This window comes from Crocodylus siamensis, chromosome 6, assembly GCF_052110815.1.
Source record: "Crocodylus siamensis isolate JL-2025a chromosome 6, ASM5211081v1, whole genome shotgun sequence".
NCBI classification, from domain to species: Eukaryota; Metazoa; Chordata; order Crocodylia; family Crocodylidae; genus Crocodylus; species Crocodylus siamensis.
This window is the reverse complement of record NC_143400.1, coordinates 22,007,172-22,026,962: the sequence shown is the minus strand read 5'-3', so window position 1 is coordinate 22,026,962 and position 19,791 is coordinate 22,007,172. Positions and strand designations below refer to the sequence as shown.

Sequence of the window (19,791 nt, the reverse complement as noted above, 5' to 3'; positions counted from 1 at the left end):
ACCAGACTTTTTTCTTAACCCGTGTCCCCTGGGTGATGCCAACGCCGATGTCTCAGGCCTGCCTTTCCGCCCGAGGCCCGGCGGCAGGGCAGCGCCTGGCAGACGGCGCCTTGTAGCGCATGGGTTGTGTTGCTGGAAACGGGGTAGGAGAGTAACACGAGGCGACGCCCCCGCGGGGCCCGCCGGCCGCGACCCGGACTACAGATCCCAGAGGCACCGGAAGCAGGAAGAGGAAGTGACGTCACCCGACCGCCAAGCGGCCGGAAGCGGCGGCGAGCTCACCGCCCGGGGCGGGCTGCGTTGCCGCGGTGCTGAGCGCTGCCTGGCGCCCGCCCTGTGAGTGTATGCCGCTCTGGTCGGGCGCTTGTTTCCCTGCGTCCCGGGGTGCAGGTCGCAGCCGCGTTGGGCTGAGCACGCCGGCAGACACGGCTCGCCGGGGAGAGGCGATATCTTGTATCAGACCAGCTAAACAGTGGGGACGTTTGTTCTCTGCAAGCTTCCGGGCACAAGCGCCCTTCTCCCAGCACGGAGAGAGCCTGCTGGTGCTTGTGTGCCCTCCCGGGTGGAAGAGCTGCCAACATGCAAAATGCAGGTCTGTGAAAATGCAGATGCGTGGCAGTGAGGATGCCAGGGAAGGAGAGACAATAGCTGCGGGAGAGAGGTTGGGGTTGGGGGAAGGGGGCACTGGTGATAGACTGTAGCTGGTGAAATGCAGACTGGTCACCTGGGGTTAGCAGCTGGCGGGCAAGTTAGATTGTGCCATGAATCCAATGTCTGTGTTTGCCCAGGGATGTGTTTGGTAGCCCTGTTAGTCTAAGACAAAAAGAAATGCAAAACTGTAAAGGTGTTGGTTCAGAGATGATACCTTTTATTAGACCTGTAGGTCACAGAACGGGGTGGGTCACCTGGGCCACGGTCCAAGCAGCATTTACCATGTTCATTAACGTAACCCACAAATGCACAATTGTCAGTCAGGTTAAAACTGTATAGCTATTTTTTAACTGTATAGCTAGCTAAATTAATGTGCTAAAAGTTGGTCGGGGCATGGCCCGGGTGGCTCACCCCATTCTGCAGCCTATGATTAGAACAGCTAAGAAATCGCAAGAAAAGTATTTTTCTTTGCAAGCTTTCAGGTGCATGCACCTTTGTTTAGGCTTAGGGAAAACTAAAGATGGTAAAAGTCCCCATAGGTAGAAAATAAACTTAATTTTCCACGGGAGAACCTGAGGGTGGGTGTCAGTTCCTCTGGGCCCATGAGAGTTCCTTTGTGTGACTTGCTCTTTGATGTGCAGATGAGGCAGGATTCCTTCTCTGGTGGTGTCAGATGGCAGAAAGGCAGGGAGGGGTACACATCTTTCTTTGTTGTTTAGCTATGAAGTTTATTTTTCCAAAATCAACTAAAATTTGGCATCTTCCAGTTTTCAGGGATGTATTTGGTAGCTGTGTTGGTCTGAAACAAAGAAATGCAAAACTCTAAAACTCTTGGTTCCAAGATGTTACCTTTTATTAGACCAACTAAGAAATCACAAAGGAAGTGGGATTTCTTCCCTGGTGGTATCAGATATTTAGTCCATGATTTTTTTGATTCCAGTAGATTTATGAAGTGAAGTTCACAGGCTAATCTCTGAAAGGTGTTTTGTAAATTCCCTTTGAGGATTAAAATTGAAAGATTGGAGAGAGAGTGGTTGTCTTGGGAGAAGCGGGCACCCACAGGTAACTGGGTATTCTTGTCTTTGATAGCTTTTCCTTGCGTGCTCATTCTGGTATGCAGGAAAATCCAAACAACAAGTGCGTATTTTCCATCTGGACATTTTGTGTAGTGAATTAGATATATTACATTTCTGGAGGTGCAGGTGTGAGACCCAGGGATGGTGATGGCTCTGCTGTGGGGTGTAGTGATTGTTGGGGGGGGGGTGGTGTTGGCAGGTTTTACATTTTTTATCCTGGCACAGCCTGGATCCATTCGGTGTGCTTTGGGCCATAGGAATTTGCTTCTGGTGATGAGGTTGGCGAGGTCTGGTGCTTATCTAAAGGCTGGGATGGGTGGTTCTGGGAAGATTTCTCTAACTATAGGGTTTTCTTCTATTATGGGTTGTAATTGTTTGAGGATGTACCGTATAGGGTCCAGGGAGGGCTGGTATATCATAACTAGTGGTGTAGGATTTGTGGGGATTTTCTTTTTGACTGCAGGTTCCTCATATATGGTGGTTTGTATTTTACCGTTCTGGATGTTGATCATAGCGTCTAAAAAGGAAATGCTGGTGCTGGACTATTCAAGAAATAGTCTGATGGGGGGGTGATGGTTAGTGAATTTGTGATGGAAATCAATCAGAGACTGCAGGTTTTTGGTCCAAATGATGAAGATATCACCTATATATCTTAAGTATAGCATAGGTTTGATGGTGCAGTTCTTGAGGAATTCTTCTTGCAGGTGGACCATAAAAGGTTGGCATATCATAGGGGCATTTTGGTGCCCATGGCTGTGCCCATGGTCTGGAGGAAGCGTTGGCTATTGAAAATGAAGTTGTGTGTGAGGATGAAGTGTATAATGTCAGTAATATCCCTAGGTCTGTACTTGAAGTTATAATCTCACTCTTGTAGATATGTAAGGCAAGCTTGGATGCCATAGTGGTTTGGGATGTTGGTATGTAAGCTGGTAACATCCATGGTGGCTAGGAGAGTACTGCTGGGAAGGTGGTCTATGGTTTTTTAAGTTTTGTGGAAAGTCTGATGTGTCTGGAACAAAACTTGGTCTGGGTGACGAGGGGTTTTAGGTTTGATTCATTGGGTACTATAACTAATGAAATATCAGGTTTCAACTGTGGAAACCTAGGTTACAGGGGGCTATTGGGTGAGCTACACCTGTCTCTTCCCTGGTTGCTCGCAGTGATGGGGACTTAGTTTCCCCCCTCCCCACTCCTGCGCCCCCCAAACGAGTCATCATCATCCCCTTCCTCTACCCCTGTCCCACTCCCTCCCTCGCATGGGGCCTCAATCTGCCATCGCATGCCCTTGCGCTCCCCTATGCTCCTTCCCCCTCAGACTTACTGGCCAGACGCTACTATCCAAGCTGCCGGGCTGCATTCCTGTTTGCATGTATGCTGAAGTTGCTTGCATGCACACGATATTTATCGGTGACATTATCAGCCACATCATCAAAAAACCCCAATTGCCAATCATGTCAATTTTCCTTTTATCGGTGCCAATACGGTATGGACCGATATATCGGTGCACCTCTATCATACTGGCTTCTGTTCTACCGAGCAGAGCACAGAGCACCAGCAGACTCTCTCTGTGCCTGAAGAAGGGTGTTTGTACCCAAAAGCTTACAAACAACAATATTTCCACATATTTAGTTGGTGTAATAAAAGATATCACGTCTACCCCAAAGACCCTTGTCTGTTAACCTGTATGTGCCCCTTCCCTCTGGTCCATTGCCTGTGACCTTAATCCCTATGACACTCTATATAAAAGCCTTGTCTACTGTAGTTATTGTGCCTGACACTGCTGGGGTTTGCTACACCCCAATCCCAGGGCTCCCCAACCCCATAGCACCCACTTGTCTATAAATCATTGCCCTCAGAGCCCCTGCCAAGCCCCACAGCCCCCCCTCAGCTGTCTCATATACAGCCCCACTCCTCCACCCCCCAAATCCCCCATGGTCTACCAGTTCCACCCAGCAGCCTGCCCCACCCCCCACATCAGCCTGCTGCCCCCTGCACTGGCTGGGAGCTGATTGCCCCAGTCTCAGCTCCAGCACAACTGGGGCAGCTCCCGCAGGGACCCTGTGACACAGAAGCAGGCCAAGGACCTTGCTGCCCCTCCTCTCCTGGGAGAAGTGTCACCCCACCTGGGTGGCAGCAGCAGGAGCTGCAGGTCTTGGTGTGCAAACCCTGCAGCCTGGCACCACTGCGCTCTGCCCCTGCCAGCAGAGACAGACCCCTCGACTACCTGCCCTCCCCACCTACAACCCTCCCTCATCCACACCACAGACAGACCCCACCCATGCTCACTCACCCCTCGCAGCCCCTCCTGGCTCCTGCCCTGCCTGCACCCTGCACGGACACCCCTGGGAGATGCCGGCCATCCTCACCCACATCGACAGCTGCCACCGGCCTGCAGCCTTCACATGCAGCTCAAGATCCCTCACACCCCAGCCCAGACGGTAGCAGCTCCCAAGTCCTGCCTCCCCCTGACTCTGACCCTTCCCTTCTGCATGGCCAGAACCCAGACTCTGCCTGGGAGACAGTCACCCCACAGCCCCCTCTTCAGTGGGGCTGGGACGGGGTGGGCAGACCCCAAGTAAGATCGGGGGCACCAGGGGGCTTTGTCCAAGTCTTGCCTGGGAAAGGGACTCTGAGCTGTGGGGCATGGTGGTGGTGTCCTTGGGGGTCAGGGGGCATTTGCCCCGGGAGGCAGGAGGTGCAGGGACAAGCCTGCAGGGCATGGGTGGGAGATGGGAGAGGGACCCTAGGACCGGCAGGACATGGCAGGAGAGGCTGTCGGGCCAGGAAGGGGTGCTGGAGGAGGAGCTGTGTCCTGTATGGATGCTGTGGAGGAAGGGAGTCAGGGCTCTGGGACCACATGAGGGACGATGGGGGAGCCAGTCTTAGTGCCAGACAGGTGTCTGCAGGCGACAGCTGTGGGGACAGACATTTTTGGAGCCAGCCCAGTCCCTGCATCCTGGGTCAGGGCACAAAGGGAAGAGAAAGTGACCCTGAGGCTGCTCTGAGTGGGGGATAGTTGGGGGCATCAGGGCTGGGGCAGGATCATGGTCCCGGGTCTCCCATCACATGGTGAAGTCTGTGCTGTGTCCTTTCCCACAGGTGGCCCCGGAGACTAGGCCTGGTCAGCAGGCGTGGTGCATTCGTGCAGGGAGAGCGAGAGCCCAGGCCCCCGGCTGGGTGAGGCCTCTCCTAGAGCAGACAATGGCAGCTGCACTGGAGCCCGTGGCAGCTGTGGACCTTCCCTTTGCAGCCATGGTGAAGACTGAGGGGATGCTAGAGGAGCAGGACCCAGGAGGTCTCCAGGAAGGAGCTGTGGGGGCAGCACAAGTGCCTCTTGTTGTCCATGCTAGCACTGGTGGGGAGTCCCCGAGGTGGTCAACACCACAGGCAGTAAAGCAGCAACTGCAGGAGGAGCTGGTGCAAGGCTGTGAGATTCGGGAGCAGGAGGTGAATCAGGCCGTGCAGCCCCTGCCTGAGCCTGAGGTTTCGTCGGAGACCCCCCAGCCGGCACCGGGGCACAACATCCCCGCTCCAGAGACCTGGCGCCAGCGCTTCCGGGGCCTCCGCTACCAGGAGGCTGAGGGGCCGCGAAAGGTTTGCAGCATCTTGCAAGAGCTCTGCTGGCGCTGGCTGGAGCCCCAGCGCCGCAGCAAGGAGCAGATCCTGGAGCTGGTGGTGCTGGAGCAGTTCCTGGCCATCCTGCCCCAGGAGATGCAGAGCTGGGAGTGGGGGTGCGGCGTGGAGACCTGCCCTGAGGCCGTGGCTCTGGCCGAGGGGTTTCAGCTGAGGCAGGAGGAGGACGAGAAGCTGCATGTAAGAGTGTTCCCATCTTCATCTGCTTGCACAGCGTTCCCTCCCAGCACCGTCTCTCCCAGGTACTGGCTCCGCAATGACATATTTATCTCATTCCTAGATCACGATGAGTGTTAAGGTTGAAGAGGTGTCCTTGGACAAGATGCAGCCTACTGGGGCACTGCAGAAACATGCTGATACCTGGATGGAGCACCCCAAGGCCTATCATCCAGACAGGCCTCTGGAGGAGGCAGGACAAAGGGAAGCCCCAGGGCCTCAGGACAATCCAGCTCGAGTCCCCAAAGAGGAGTCCCCACCCCAGCAGGAGTCAGGTAAGGTACAGGATGGAGGCCTGATCTTGGGTCTGGGTGACTTGAATGGCTGTCCTACATGCAGACAGAGAGACTCAAATGTCTGCCTGTGCCTGTGACAGTTCTGCAATATTTGTAACTGTATGGCTGGGCTGGGACAGAGCTCTGGCCTTTGCAGGTGGGCAGCTCCCAGGCTGAGGAGCCCTGATCTTTCTCACTGGATGTGTGCAGCATCCAGCAGAAAGAGGGTTCATCTTGCTTGGGCCTTGTTGCGCTCCCACAGTAACAATCAGTGTCCTTATTCATGTCCCAACAGTCAATGTTCAATCACCCCTTTTTCATGACCCTGTGAGCCCCCTGTGCCCAATAAGGATCTGGTAAAGGTGATGGGGAAAGAGAATCCCCATTGGTCTCTGGCTGGTTCGGACAGTTAACCCAGGTCTTTTGTCTTGCAGATTCCCCCAAAACAGAGGAGACCTGGGAGTGGTCAGCAGACAAAAGCTCCTCAGGCTGGTGCCCCAGACAAGGCCCTTCCCCAGGAGCAGGTAAGGAGCGCTGGCTCGACCCTTTCCAGTCAAGAGGCACCGTCCCTCAGTGGAGAAATCTCTCTGCCACAGCATTTTGATGGGGTCAGTGCTGCAACAGATCAGCGGTTCTTGTTCTCACAGTGCCCCTGGAAGCCAAGAAGTGTTTCATCATGGTCTCAGGCTGCATTAAATGGCTCCTAGGCATGGGTAGGATTCAGAAGCTTTCAGGTTGTGGAGGGAAGTGAATACCCCTTGCTTTGCATGAGAATTGCCCCCTTCCTGTTTTGTCTCTGGGGCCCTGAGTGTCACAAGACCTGAGACTCAGAACACAGTCCTGGTCTGGGTTCATGCCAAGGCCTTAAACCTGGTGCAGACTCCTGTGGCAGGGAGCCCACCTGGGACCCATCAGCAGAGGAAAGCGCCACGGACTCACTCCTTGCACCAGACCTGGGCCTGGTAGCAGGCGGGAAACAACCCTGCTCCTTTCAGAAGACAGAGCCAAAGCTCTTAATCCTCTCCTCCTGCTCAGTCAATTAGAGCATGAAGCCATTCATGTATGGTCCTAAGAGGCTTTTGGCTGTAGCTGAGTTGGTCTAAGGGCATAGGTAGGGACGGTTCTTTGGGTAGATGGGATAGGTTTTATTAGACCAATGCTGTAGTAGGGAAAATGTTCTTTGCAAGCTTAATGCACAAGTCCCACATCTCCTTTTCCTAGCATGGCCTGATGGGTGCTGACAGCTGGGCTGAAAACTCTAAGAGTCTGGCTCTGAACTCCACCGAGTAGGGAGCATTAGCCCAGCACAGGGACCTGCCCCTCCATCACCCCCACCTCTTGGGGTTTTGGCAGGAAGGCCTTGTTTTCTTGAGGGAACACAAGTGCCAAGATCCAGGCCTGCTCCAAGGCCCATCTCAGCAGAACGAATAGCAGTGTTTCCCTTTACCAACAGGATGGATACTAATCTGGAGTTTCTCTTCCCCATGCAGGAGGTGCCTGGCTGCTGAGTGGAGCTGAGGATCAGCCTCCTGCAGAAGGGCCTGCAGACCTGGAGCCACCACGGACTTCCCTAGGCAGTTTGGGCAAGACGGACTCCCTGAGACTTGAGAAGGAGCCATGGCACAAGAGGCAGGGGAGGCCCGGAAAGCAGAAGGAGAATGTAGCAGTGAACCAGGTACCAGCTCCAGTTGAGCATGAAAGTGGTGAAGGGGCAGAGCCCATACAGAGCGTTGGGTGCAGGGGAGACTTTGTGGAGCTGAGAGACCTAAAGAGCTGCTGGAAAAAGGCAAACTAAGGCAATAAGGAGGGCTTCAGTTGGAAGCAAGAGCTCACTTCCAAGTACAGAGGCAGAGCCTTCCATTGCCCCAAGATCAGGAAAACCTTTAACTGCCCATCACTCCTGGCTGTTCTCTGGATAAGGCACACTGGGGAGCATCCATGTGTATGCATGAAGTGTAGGAACAGCTTTAGCTGCCACTCTCCCCTGGTTGCTCATGGACTGATCCATTCTGGAGAGCTCCCCCACCACTTTACCAAATGGGTGAAGAGCTTGGTGCACCCATCAGACCAAGTCAAGCACGTACATGTGCACAGGGGGGAAGCTTCAATACTGCTGTGCCATGTGTGGTAAGACCTTCACCCATTTCTTCTTGTTGTCTCAGGAGCGACGTTTCCACCTGGGGAGGAAGACACACCGCTGCACTCAGTGCAGGAAGATCTTCATCTCCTGGCAAGATCTGTCCCAGCACCAGTGTGTGCAGAGGGGGGAGCAGTCACACTGCTGCATGAGGTGTGGGAAGAGCTTCAAGCAGCGCTTCAACTTGGCCAGGCACTGGTGCATGCACACAAGGAAGAAGCCACATAAGTGCTCAGAGTGTGGGAAGAGCTTCAACCTCTCCTCCAGCCTGACACAACACTGGCTCATCCACAAAGAGGAGAAGCCATATCAGTGCTCGGAGTGTGGGAAGAGCTTCACTCACTCCTCCCGCCTGGCTCAGCACCAACGTATCCACACAGGGGAGAAGCCATATCAGTGCTCAGAGTGCGGGAAGAGCTTCAAACTGTCCTCCAACCTGACCAGACATCGGCTCACTCACACAGGGGAGAAGCCACATCAGTGCACGGAGTGTGGGAAGAGCTTCACCTGCTCCTCCAACCTGTCCCAACACCGGCTCATCCACAAAGAGGAGAAGCCATATCAGTGCTCGGAGTGTGGGAAGAGCTTCACTCACTCCTCGCACCTGGTTCAGCACCAACGTATCCACACAGAAGAGAAGCCATATCGATGCTCAGACTGTGGGAAGAGCTTCAACCTGTCCTCCAACCTGACCAGACACCGGCTCATCCACACAGGGGAGAAGCCATATCAGTGCTCAGAGTGTGGGAAGAGCTTCACCCAGTTCTCCCACCTGGTCCGGCACTGGCTCATCCACACAGGGGAGAAGCCGTATCAGTGCTCAGAGTGTGGGAAAAGCTTCAATCAGTCCTCCCGCCTGGTTCGGCACCAACGTATCCACACAGAAGAGAAGCCATATCGATACTCAGAGTGTGGGAAGAGCTTCACCCTGTCCTCCAACCTGACCAACCACAGGCTCATCCACACAGGGGAGATTCCACATAAGTTCTTGGAGTCTGGAAAGAGCTTTACTCAGTCCTCCCACCTGGCCCAGCAGAAGGTCAGTCACACAGAAGACAAGCCACATCAGTGCTCAGAGTGTGGAAAAAGCTTCACCCAATCCTCCAGCCTGGCCCAGCACCAACTTATCCACAGAGGGGAGAAGCCATATCAGTGCTCAGAGTGTGGGAAGAGCTTCAAACTGTCTTCCCACCTGACCGAACATCGACTCATCCATACTGGGGAGAAGCCACATCAGTGCTCAGAGTGTGGGAAGAGTTTCACTCGATCCTCCCACCTGGCCCGGCACAAGGTCATTCACACAGAGGAGAAGCCACATCGGTGCTCAGAGTGTGGGAAGAGCTTTACCCAATCCTCTAACCTGACGCGGCACCAGCTTATCCACATAGGGGAGAAGCCACATCAGTGTTCGGAGTGTGGGAAGAGCTTCAGTCAGTCCTCCAACCTGGTTCGGCACCAGCTTGTCCACACGGGGGACAAGCCATTTCAGTGCTCAGTGTGTGGGAAGAGCTTTGCTCACTCCTCCACCCTGTCTCAGCACCATCTCAGCCACACAGGGGAGAAGCCACATCAGTGCCCAGAGTGTGGGAAGAGCTTCTCCCGATCCTCCAACCTGGCACAGCACCAGCTCATCCACAGACAGAAGAAACCACACCGATGCTTGGAGTGTGGAAAGTGCTTTCCCTACTTCTCCAAACTGGTCCAGCACCACTGCATCGGCATCCAGGAGCATCCATAATGCTGCCAGCAATGCAGGAAGGGCTTGAGGACATTTTCCTGCTCTACACCCTCCAGTGTCTGCATCCAGGCAAACAGCCTCATGCTAGTGGACTGCAGCAAGAGTTCACCTATCGTTCACCCATTTTAGGGCACTGCAGAACCCAAAGGGCACAGAGGCTGACCCCCAGGGTTTAGTGGGGTTAAAAGGAAACATCTCAGGCTGAGGCCAGCCCAGCTGCTGGGGGAACCTGTGAGCAGATGATCTTTGCCTTGGGGCCTTTGTCATCCCCATCGTTCTTTTAAAGCAGTCAGTGCTCCTAGGGGGAGAGAACATGCTTTCCGAAACAGCTGGCTCCAAATGACACCCAGGGATTCACTTTGGCTGACTTCCAGCTTTTTCCTCCATCCTGCTCTCAGGGTTCTGGTACACGAGTTTCATGAATCATTTTTTGCTGGAGTAGCATTCCTGGCCCTACACCCTGACCTTGCCTTTCCTCCCCACCACATTACACTTTCTCCCAGGCTTGCACATGCCCATTTAGGTTTGCAAAAAGTTGCTACTACCACCCCATGAGCCCAGTTTGGCAGGTTTTGCTCTCAGTCCCTTGTCACAACTCTGCACCACCAGGTGCCAGCTGTCTGCTGCCTTCCTTCCCTTCATGCTGTTCTCTATAACATGGTCCTTGGTAATTAAGCCCCACAACTTAACATGGTATCCCTGTGGTTGGAATCTACGTCATCTCAAGAGCTGTGAAATGGGAACAGACCAGGGCCCAGAACCCTTTCCAGGGCAGATCGGACTGTGATTTCCCAGTCCCTTCCTTTTCCAGAATATTCACTGCAATCCTGGGGTTGTTTTGGACCCTCAGGAGCAGGAGCTGGTCACACTTGAGGCATTACACCCGTGTCCTGCTGTGCAGCAAGGACCCTACCCTTTTAAATGAACCTCTAGCCAGGGGGAGTCTCTTTCCTGGGCTAAATGAGATAGTAGGGGTAAAGGAGGTGTTGGCTGTGACAGGTCCTGCCTCTTCTGTGGGTGGGGAAGGATGAAGGCATCCTGTAAGTGAAATGCAGCACGTTGTAATCTCCCACAGGGAATACTGAGGCTACCCTGCTTGTGCCAAAGCCGTTTGACTCCATGAGTGCCTGTAGGGGCTGCTCCAAGTGGTTAATAATAACCCACCCTGGAGCACACTCATTCGTCTCCATAATTGTCCTTTTTGCTGGTACCCCACAGTGTATAAAAATGCTCCCTTCTTTTCCCTGTATTACAGTTTAAGAAAATAACCTTGTGACTTCTGAATGAACCTGTTTTTTGGCAGGAGGGCTGGTTTGTCTCGTTGGAGGTGGCCACGGAAAAAAGGGAGGAAATGGGAGGTTTTCCGACACATTTTGAATGTACCCATTACTTGTTGAATATCTAGGGGGCGGCTGAGTTGGCGGCAATGTATGTAGGTGAGGGAGTGTGTGTCAAAGGAACAGAAATCTTAACCACCCTTTATCAAGAGGGGACCATGGTTGCCGATCAGATCAGTTAAGGTCCCCTGATGTCTCTTCACAATGCCTGACTTTCAAGCCTTCCTCTTGAATGCAGCTGCGACTGTGTTTCTGTGACAGAGTCTTATGGAGAAAAGAGTGGTGCTTTAGAAAATAGATGCGCTAGCTTTTGTTGTCAGGGCCCTGAGCAGGGTTGAGTAGGAGCGCAGGGAGACACCTAAGACCACCAAGACCTCTGCTGCCTGCTTCTCCCCCACAGCAGCTCCAGAAAGTGACTGAGAACATGGGGAAGTCCAGCTGGGGACCCTGGTGATAAAGTCAGGTCTCTATTACACCGTTGGCCACAGCCATGCTACAGTCCAGTCCCTGTTGGATGATGGTATTCCCACCAGGAGGGATAAGGCCAGTAGATCTTCCCTTTTGATTTCTCTCCCCTTGGTTCAGATTGCGGAGACCCAAAGCAGTGCTGAGCAGGGGGAAGTTAGAGGTGATTTAGAGCCCAGCTGCACTTTCCACATCTAGTAGCCTGTGTCAGGTTGATTGGTAAATCTCCTTAGGCCTCTCCCCACACTACTAAGTAAAGGTTTACTGGTCTGTGGAAGCCCAGTTAACCTTTGAATGTCTGAAATGGGCCCTGGCCTCTGCTTCTATGCTAAAGTATCCAGACCCTGCCTTTCCATTCATAGTAGAAATGGATGCATCCACCACTGTAACAGGTGTGGTGCTCTCCATGGCAGGGCACAGACCAAATCCTGCATCCCTGCATCTTCTTTTCCTGCAAACTCACCTCAGGAGAAGAGAAACCTTGAGAGCCTGACCTGTCAACTCATGCACATAAGAGTGGCTTTTGGGAAATGGCAATACCTGAAGATCCATGACACAAAGTACAGGTTCTTACGGATGACAACAGTCCAGTTGCTAACTTGGAGGCCAGAATTTGGTACAAGCAGCAAGGGGGAATTCCCACTTGTATATAAAAAAGCATACAGGTTAGGGTTGCAAGTCAACAGGTCACACGGAGGGCGAGGTAAAATGTAAAGAAACAGCATCATCGTGGTAACAAACACTCAACACCTTAATTCCCTGCCACCCCCTTACACCTCCAGAAGTGTTCCCCAAACAAGGTTTTAATTGCATTAGCAATCAAACAGCTGCAGCTGCTCCCAAGTGTGATTCCAGCTCCTTTAGTCCACAGTCCTGGCTGACTGAGCCGGTGGGATCTCCAGCCTCCACTTACTCTTCTTTTTCCCCTTGCCTCCAGCCCCAGGGTTTTCTGGAGTTGCAGTCCAAACGCCCAGTGACCACAGCTCTGAAGACTGCCCTGATTCCTCATGCTCTTACACAAATTACATTCACAATGCACGAGCATATCTATGTGTGGCCAAAGCACTAAACAAGAGACAGCTTTTCCTTGTCCCACTTGATGTTCAGGTAACATAGAAATGTGGAGGCGGATACGCTTTCTCAGAAAGTGGAATATGATGCTAACCGGGCGCAGGAACCATTGGAATGTAGCCCCTTTTGAAGCCACGCAACTTCCTTGCAACATCTTGCCAATAGTGCTGCAGTCTCAGCCACCACCTGGGAAGAAGTTCCTCTTGAAGAGCAGGCTGCCTTCATGTGATGACTTCCTCAAGTCCAAGATGGGGTATTCTTTACTAAGGGTAAGATTTACATGTTCCTAGGTCCAGCCAGATCCATGACCCTATGTTTATGCCATGACTTCCTGTTGAGACAGCTTCACTGGGGTTGGCCCTTTCCATGTTTCACTCCAATATTTTCAGATCACATAGAAATGGGGAGGTGGATACTGTCTCCAAGAAGGTGGAATATGATGCTAACTGGGCACAGGAACCATTGAAGCCTAGCCCCTTTTGAAGCCACACAACATCCTCGCACCACCTGGCCAATGGTGCTGCAGTCTCAGCCACCACCTGGGAAGAAGTTCCTCTTGAAGAGCAGGCTGCCTTCACCTGACCACTTCCTGAAGTCCAGCATGGGGTTGTTTTCACTAAGGGTAAGATTTGCATGCTCCTAGGTTCAGCCAGACCCTAGGGATACTATGTTAATGCCATGACTTCCTGTTAGCTAGCCACCCTGGAATGGAGAAAACCCATCAGCTAACCATCTGCTACTTTGGTGGCCACTCCTGGGAGAAGCCATGCAAGTGTTGATCTGCTCTTGTAACATCTACACCTGCATAATGAAGCCCACACAAAAAACTTATGATCTCATCCAGCACCTATTCACTTCCTCTCAGCCATGATCCACTGTTTTGAAGGACTTTATTATGGATCTTCCATGATTGACTGTGTTCTCTATGATCTGGATGGTGACAGATTGATGACGATGGTGCACTGCCTCCCATGAGTAAGTCTTCCCTCAGCCAAGGACGCTGTTCAACTGTTGTTGGACCACGTAGATCACATCCATAGCCTTTGATGTATTAGAACTTTTACCTGTGGATCCCTTTTTGGGTTCTGGGTTGGGCAGAAGGTCCTGCAAGTTTTGGGTTTGGGACTTAGCTTTAACCAGCACATCACCCACACACAAAGAGCCAAACCAAGAGAACTGTCCCAGTGTATGCGTCCTTGAAATACTGATCAATATATATACTACTCACACAAAAGCATTGCCTGAAGTAGGCCTGACTAGCAGAAGGGTCCAATGTATGAGCTCATGATCAAAGCTGAACTTAATATGTTGGCCGGATGAACGCCTCATCAGGAGATGGAAGTGGGAGGTAGCTGTGCAAGGTGGAGAACAGTCCAGTCCAGGTTGTAAGAGAACCCAGATCAAGATGTGAAGCAAGCCCATAGCGCAAGATGGCTCAAGATATTCAAGATATTTGTGGGATGTAATAAGGAATTTGTTTGGATCACTGCATAAAAGGAAAATTAGAAAGCATGGGACCTATGTATTGGCCTAGGGGACCCTACATGGTGTTGTAGTGATAGCTTGTCACTGGAATACATGGAATAATATCTTGCCTGTCAGATCACAGCTGTGTTTGGGGCATGGCTTGCAGACAATAAACTTGCCTAAAACTTTGCCGGTCATTTTAGACAAGATTGGTGTTAGGATCTCTTGGCTATGACTTTTTGATAGACAAAGCTGCAGAGACTTCAACACTGAGAACATATTAATAACACTCAGTGAGGACAGTGATGCCACCTCCAGGAACTAGAGCAGTACTTCTGATGCTACATCATTTTCCAGGAAGGCAATAGAAGCTGCATATTATTGCTCATACAGTTGAGTCCTACATGTGACGGTCATCATGATGTACACATGATGAAAATGTCATTTGTGTGGCTTAATGTCATCACACATTACACATGCACAAGGTTGAGGGGTTGTATGTGAGTTTGCATCAAAGCAAGCTAAACTACATCCAGATATAATTTAGTTTGCAGTGATGTATTGCAGCTATCAGCTCACCTCCTGGCCATGGGAGAGGTGGGCCAGCTCTACATAAAAAAGGATAGGCCCCTTCTCCAGTTTTCCTTTCAGCAGGCACCATGAGGGGCCCGATCCTTTTTTTTTCCAGCAGAGCCTTCCTGCAGTTGGGGGCTGGGGGGTAAGCTGAGCAGCCCCTGAGATGTGAGGAGCCCCACTCCTTCCCTCCACAGCAGTGGCACCCCCTGGGCTGCCTTGGGTGGGCTGCTAGCCAGCTGGCCAGCCTCAGCTCAGAGGCAGCACCCAGCCCCATACAAATGTTCCCCAAGCCTACCTGCTGGAAGGGTACCAGATGCTGCTCTCTGCATGGGCTTAGGGCACAGTTGGATCAGGCTGGGTGCTGCCTCTGAGCTGGGGTGGTCCCCAGCCAGCTACGAGCCCACACAGATAGCCCCAGGGTGCACCGCTGCTGTGGAGGGAAGGCCTGGGGCCCCCCACAGCTCAAGAGACAGCCATCAGCTTGACCCTCTCCCGCCACCTGCAGACAGGCTCGAGCTCCAACAAAAAAAAAAAGAATAAAAAGATCAGGCCCCTTGCCATGGCATGATGGAAACATTAAAATGGTAGGTTTCAATTAAAAACCCACCATTTCAATTTAGGAGGCATAGAATAAAACCTTAGGGCACTTACACACGTGATGAGTCATCCACATACATGTTGTGAAACATTACAAAACATCACCATTTGTGTAGCATAATGGCATAACTGTGTACACCACGAACAGCACAAATAACCCATTTCCTCCCCCCACACCCCGTTCAAGAGGCAAACACACATCCCCAGCAGCTGCCAGCTATAAGGCGTTTGCCGATCAATGGGTAGATTGATTGTATACACACAAAAATGTAAAAGAATAATCCTTTATTATCCCTTTAAAATTGAAATTTAAACTTATGTCCTTGGGGTCCCTTTTTCTGATGGGACGACTGTTCTGCAGGGAGAGAGAAAAGGTTACAAGGTTTTTCCCCCCTCCTCTTACTGCATATGCCCAGTGGTATTTCCCAAAACCTTCTTGGAAAATCCCTACCACTTACCGACAGCTCCTGTTCCCATCCTCACTGATGATGGTGATGGGTCTGTGGCAAGGGGGGCAGGGGGGCATTGAGTGGCTGGAAAATTGCCACGGGTGGCGGGGTAAAGAGCACTGTAGGTGGCAGGAACATCAGAAGGATTAGATGGTGGAAGGGTGTAGGCTGAAGCAGGAGAAGAATAGGGACCCGGTTGGGGTGGGGGAGCAGCAGGGGCCTGATATCCCTGCCCCCTTGGCTGATCTGTTCTCCTTGCCATCTAATTTCTATGGCATGCTTCTTGAAACCCACTCGTGGTCCTTAAATTGGATCAGGTTTCTGAACAGATCCCTCCCTGGGCTTGCCCCTTCCTGGCCCCCATACGACTCCTGAGAACACTTTAGTCTGACACCCCAAACGGACACATTTCCAGAGCATGTCCCTCTCCCATCACCATCCTACTTGCAGCTCCCCACAGCACTAAGAAATGTGCGGTGCTCAGCATAACATTAATTCATCCGCGCCCCTACATCTTGCTTGTCTATGCTCTATACATTGTCATCATTTGCTGCGTATGCTTTGCTATACTTTCTGATCATTGAGCTCTCATCAGTATTTCATTGTTACGCTTGCTAGGGGGATGAAGCTATATGCATGGTTATGAGTAATTTTGGTGGGATTGACTCTTCAGCCCTTTCTTGGTTCCCAGAAGGACTCTGGGGGTCAACAAGCCTCCTCTGAGACCTCAGATTTTGTGCTGCTTGGGGCAGGGGGCAGGAGGGCACTGTCCCCATTTTGTTGCACCTAGCTTAAAATAATTTGCTCCTTTTCGGCCATTGCTTTTGACACCTGGAAGCTTTGTGCCGCATGGGTTTCCCATCCATCCCGATTTCTTCCCTACTTTTGTCTTGGGATAAAACTTGCCCAAGCTAACAAGAGGTGCACGAGCCAGCCTGTGCTGTGTGTAGACAGGTGGCCGGGCTGTGCTTGGGGGACGTTGGTTCTGTGGCTAGCGCCCTGCCGTGAGCGAGGAGAGCACCTCCGTGAAAGTGGGACCGGAAGGAGGTGAATAGAGGAACGGAGCTATTTCCTCTTTTGAGCAGTAAGTTTCTCAGACACAGCCCAGGTTTCTGCATCTGCTCAGAGCCTCCGTTAAGGGTTTCCAACCTGGGAGCATCCTGCGAGGAGGCAAGTGGCGGGCCTGTCCCACCTGGGGCGAGGTAGTGAGTGCAGTGGCACCGAGCCTGAGACTGGAACGGGGAACATGGGGAAACTGCTGGCAATGTTCAAGGAGGTTGAATGTGGGACAGGGCAGGGAAGGGGCGCCAGATGATTCCTGGACTGCATAAATTGTCTTCCAGAAAGAGCACCAGGGAGCCCAGTCTGTTCAGTTTGTTCAAAAGAAGGGTGAGGGGCTGCAGGGGCCTTCAGGGGGAGGAAATACCCCACGCTCAGGGGATTTCTTTCGCTGAGTTGGAGAAAGTAGCACAAGAGTCAGTGGGGGAATGAAAGGCAGGTGACTTCTGGTTAGCAACATAGAGATGGTGATGGTGGGGTGACTTTAGAGGTGAATTTGGCTCCTACCTCCCCAGCAGTGACTTTCCCTCCATTGGCTGCTCACTGGCCCTTGGGTGGCCATCATCAAGGACGTCCCAGTTTGCTGCTACTTTGTCCTCTATTGATACAGAATCCAATGCCTTTACATCCTCTATTTTTCTCTTCAAGACGGCCTTTGTTTGGTCTCTTCAAGATGGCCAAAAAGATTTTTCTCTTCAAGATGGCATTTGTTCAAGATGGTTTTTCTGATGGCCACCCGAAACGATTCTCAGTACTGCCAGGCCTGTCCAGCACCGTGGCCCTGCGCACTCTTTGTCCTGGGTGCTTTGGAGCGTCATCTTGCTGTCAGAGCAAGAGGGAAGGTGCTTCTCCTCGCAGACAGAGAGCAAGCAAACAGGACTGATATTGTCTTAAGAATATGCTTTACTCTTTCTCCAAATGAGAATCTTTTAAATTTCTCCAAATGAGAGTGCTTTAGTTCCTTAATAAAATGGTTTATTGAACATTACAAAGTATCAGCTACTGGCATACATATAGATATGGTTTTAGCAAGCATTTAAATTATATATGCATATTACCAGTCCTGTGAATAGACGTCTCTGCCAGCTGCCCAGGTGTCACAGAGCAGGCTGGTTCCTTGAGATCAGATGTTTTTTGAGTCTTCAGGATGAGAAGAAGCAGTTTGTTTTTCCTCTTTTCAAGGTGGTGATATTTATAGTCCTTTAGTCGCGTAGCCACCAATTCAGTAAGCTTTTGTTTTTCATCAACGGGTTTCTGGTTTTTATGAACATACTGCTTTGTGTCCTCCTCTGTCTATACTCTCCTCCTCAGTACCAGCATCTTCCTGCTTCAGATCTGCTTGGGATGTATGCTAATCAGCTATTTTCTCAGACTTTTCACAGAAAAACAAGTTGTATAATTGCAACAGGTGCTAACTTTTAAATGCCCTTGTGGGCCCTAATGCAGTGGGGCTCTCAACCGTTTGCACTTTACGTCCCACCATTTTGTCAAAAAACCCTGGTCCCACCATGATAAAAAGAAAACCCCACTTTCCCCAAGAAGTGTATTTTTATGTCTACATGCATTTCAGTATTATATTAATCATCAATGGAAATTTTCAAATGAGTTGAAGTCCCACCTACACGACCTTTGCGTCCCCCAGCAGTGACCATGAGAAGATCAAGTGTGAGGGGAAAGGAGTCTGGGAGAGCTGACTGTATTTTAAAGATACCTTGCTGAGTGTGCAGGAACAAACCAACCCAAAAGGCATGAAAACTAGCAAGTATGGGAGGTGAACAGCTTGGCTTAGCAGATAACTCTTTGGTGAGCTTAAACACAAAAAGGAAGCTCACAAGATGTGGAAGCTTGGACAGATGACTAGGGAGGGGGATAAAAATATTGCTTGGCCACGCAGGGATGAAATCAGGAAAGCCCCAACGCAGTTGGAGTTGCAACTAGCAAGCAACATGAATGGTAAAAAATAGGGTTTCTACAATTATGCCAGCAACAAGAGGAAAGTCAGAGAAAGTATGGGTGGATCCCTTACTGAATGGGGGAGGCAACCTAGTAACCGATGATGGGGCAAGGTCAACTCCAGACTACTGCACTGGACAGCACAGTTTGGAGAGAAGGTCGGCAGCCCTCAGCAATGAAAGAAGAGGTTAGGGACTGTTCAGAAAATCTGGACAGGTGCATGGCCACGGGGCTGGATACAATGCTGCTGAGGGTGCTGAGAGAATTGGCTGGCGTAATTGCAGAACCACAGGCCATTATCTTTGAAAACTCGTGTTGATAAAGGGAGGCCCCAGATGATTGGAAAAGGGCAAATCTAGTGCCCGTCTTAAAGAAAGGGAAGAAGGAGGAATCCAGAGCAGTCAGCCTCACCTCAATCCCCCAAAAAATTATGTGGTAAGTCCTCAAAGAATCCATGTTAAAACACTTGGAGAACAAGATGATGAGGAAGTCAGCATGGATTCATCAAGGGCAAGTCATGCCTGACAAACTCGATTACCTGCTATAATAAAGGTAAGATGCAGGCAAAGCAGTGGATGCGATATCCTTGGACTTCAGCAAGGCTTTTGACACAGTCTCCTATAGCATTCTTGCAAGCAAGCTAAGGAAGTGCAGGTTGGATGAATGGACTGTAGGCTGGATAGAAAGCTGGCCGGATCATTAGGCTCAAAAGGAAGTGATCAATAGCTTGAGGTCTAGCCGGCAGCCAGTATCAAGCAGAAAGCCCCAGGGGTTGGTTACGGGGCTGGTTTTGTTCATGTCTTCATTAACAGTCTGGAAGATAGGATGGAGTGTACCCTAAGCAAGTTCACGGATGACACCAAGCTGGGGGAGTAGTAGATACACTGGAGGGTGGAGGGCGAGGGTAGGTTTCAGTCACATCTGGAGCACTGTGTCCAGTTTTGGGGACCCCACTACAGAAAGGATGTGGACAAATTGGAAATAGCCAGCAGAGGACAATGAAAATGGCAAGGGGGCTGAGGTACATTACTTGCAAGGAGAAGCTGAGAGAACGGGGCTTATTTAGTGTGAAGAAGAGAAGAGTCAGAGGC

General features: G+C 51.3%; 1 protein-coding gene across 1 annotated transcript; it reads left to right on the top strand.

Moving 5' to 3' along the window:
- The first annotated feature begins 311 nt into the window (after positions 1–311).
- LOC149861600 (uncharacterized) lies at positions 312–18,048 on the top strand. The gene is made up of 6 exons (XM_090052349.1): positions 312–592; positions 4,827–5,540; positions 5,641–5,851; positions 6,286–6,375; positions 7,342–7,526; positions 8,014–18,048. Exons 1-6 carry the CDS (start codon positions 587–589, stop codon positions 9,724–9,726), a joined length of 2,919 nt encoding a protein of 972 aa, XP_089908475.1. The 5' UTR covers positions 312–586; the 3' UTR covers positions 9,727–18,048.
- Positions 18,049–19,791: the final 1,743 nt, after the last annotated feature.

What these genes read in the sequence shown, in the direction of transcription:
- LOC149861600 (XM_090052349.1), top strand. An exon ending in AGGCCCTTCCCCAGGAGCAG is followed by an intron (nt 6,376 to 7,341) that starts GTAAGGAGCGCT and finishes TTCCCCATGCAG; the next exon opens with GAGGTGCCTGGCTGCTGAGT. An exon ending in AGAATGTAGCAGTGAACCAG is followed by an intron (nt 7,527 to 8,013) that starts GTACCAGCTCCA and finishes TTGTTGTCTCAG; the next exon opens with GAGCGACGTTTCCACCTGGG.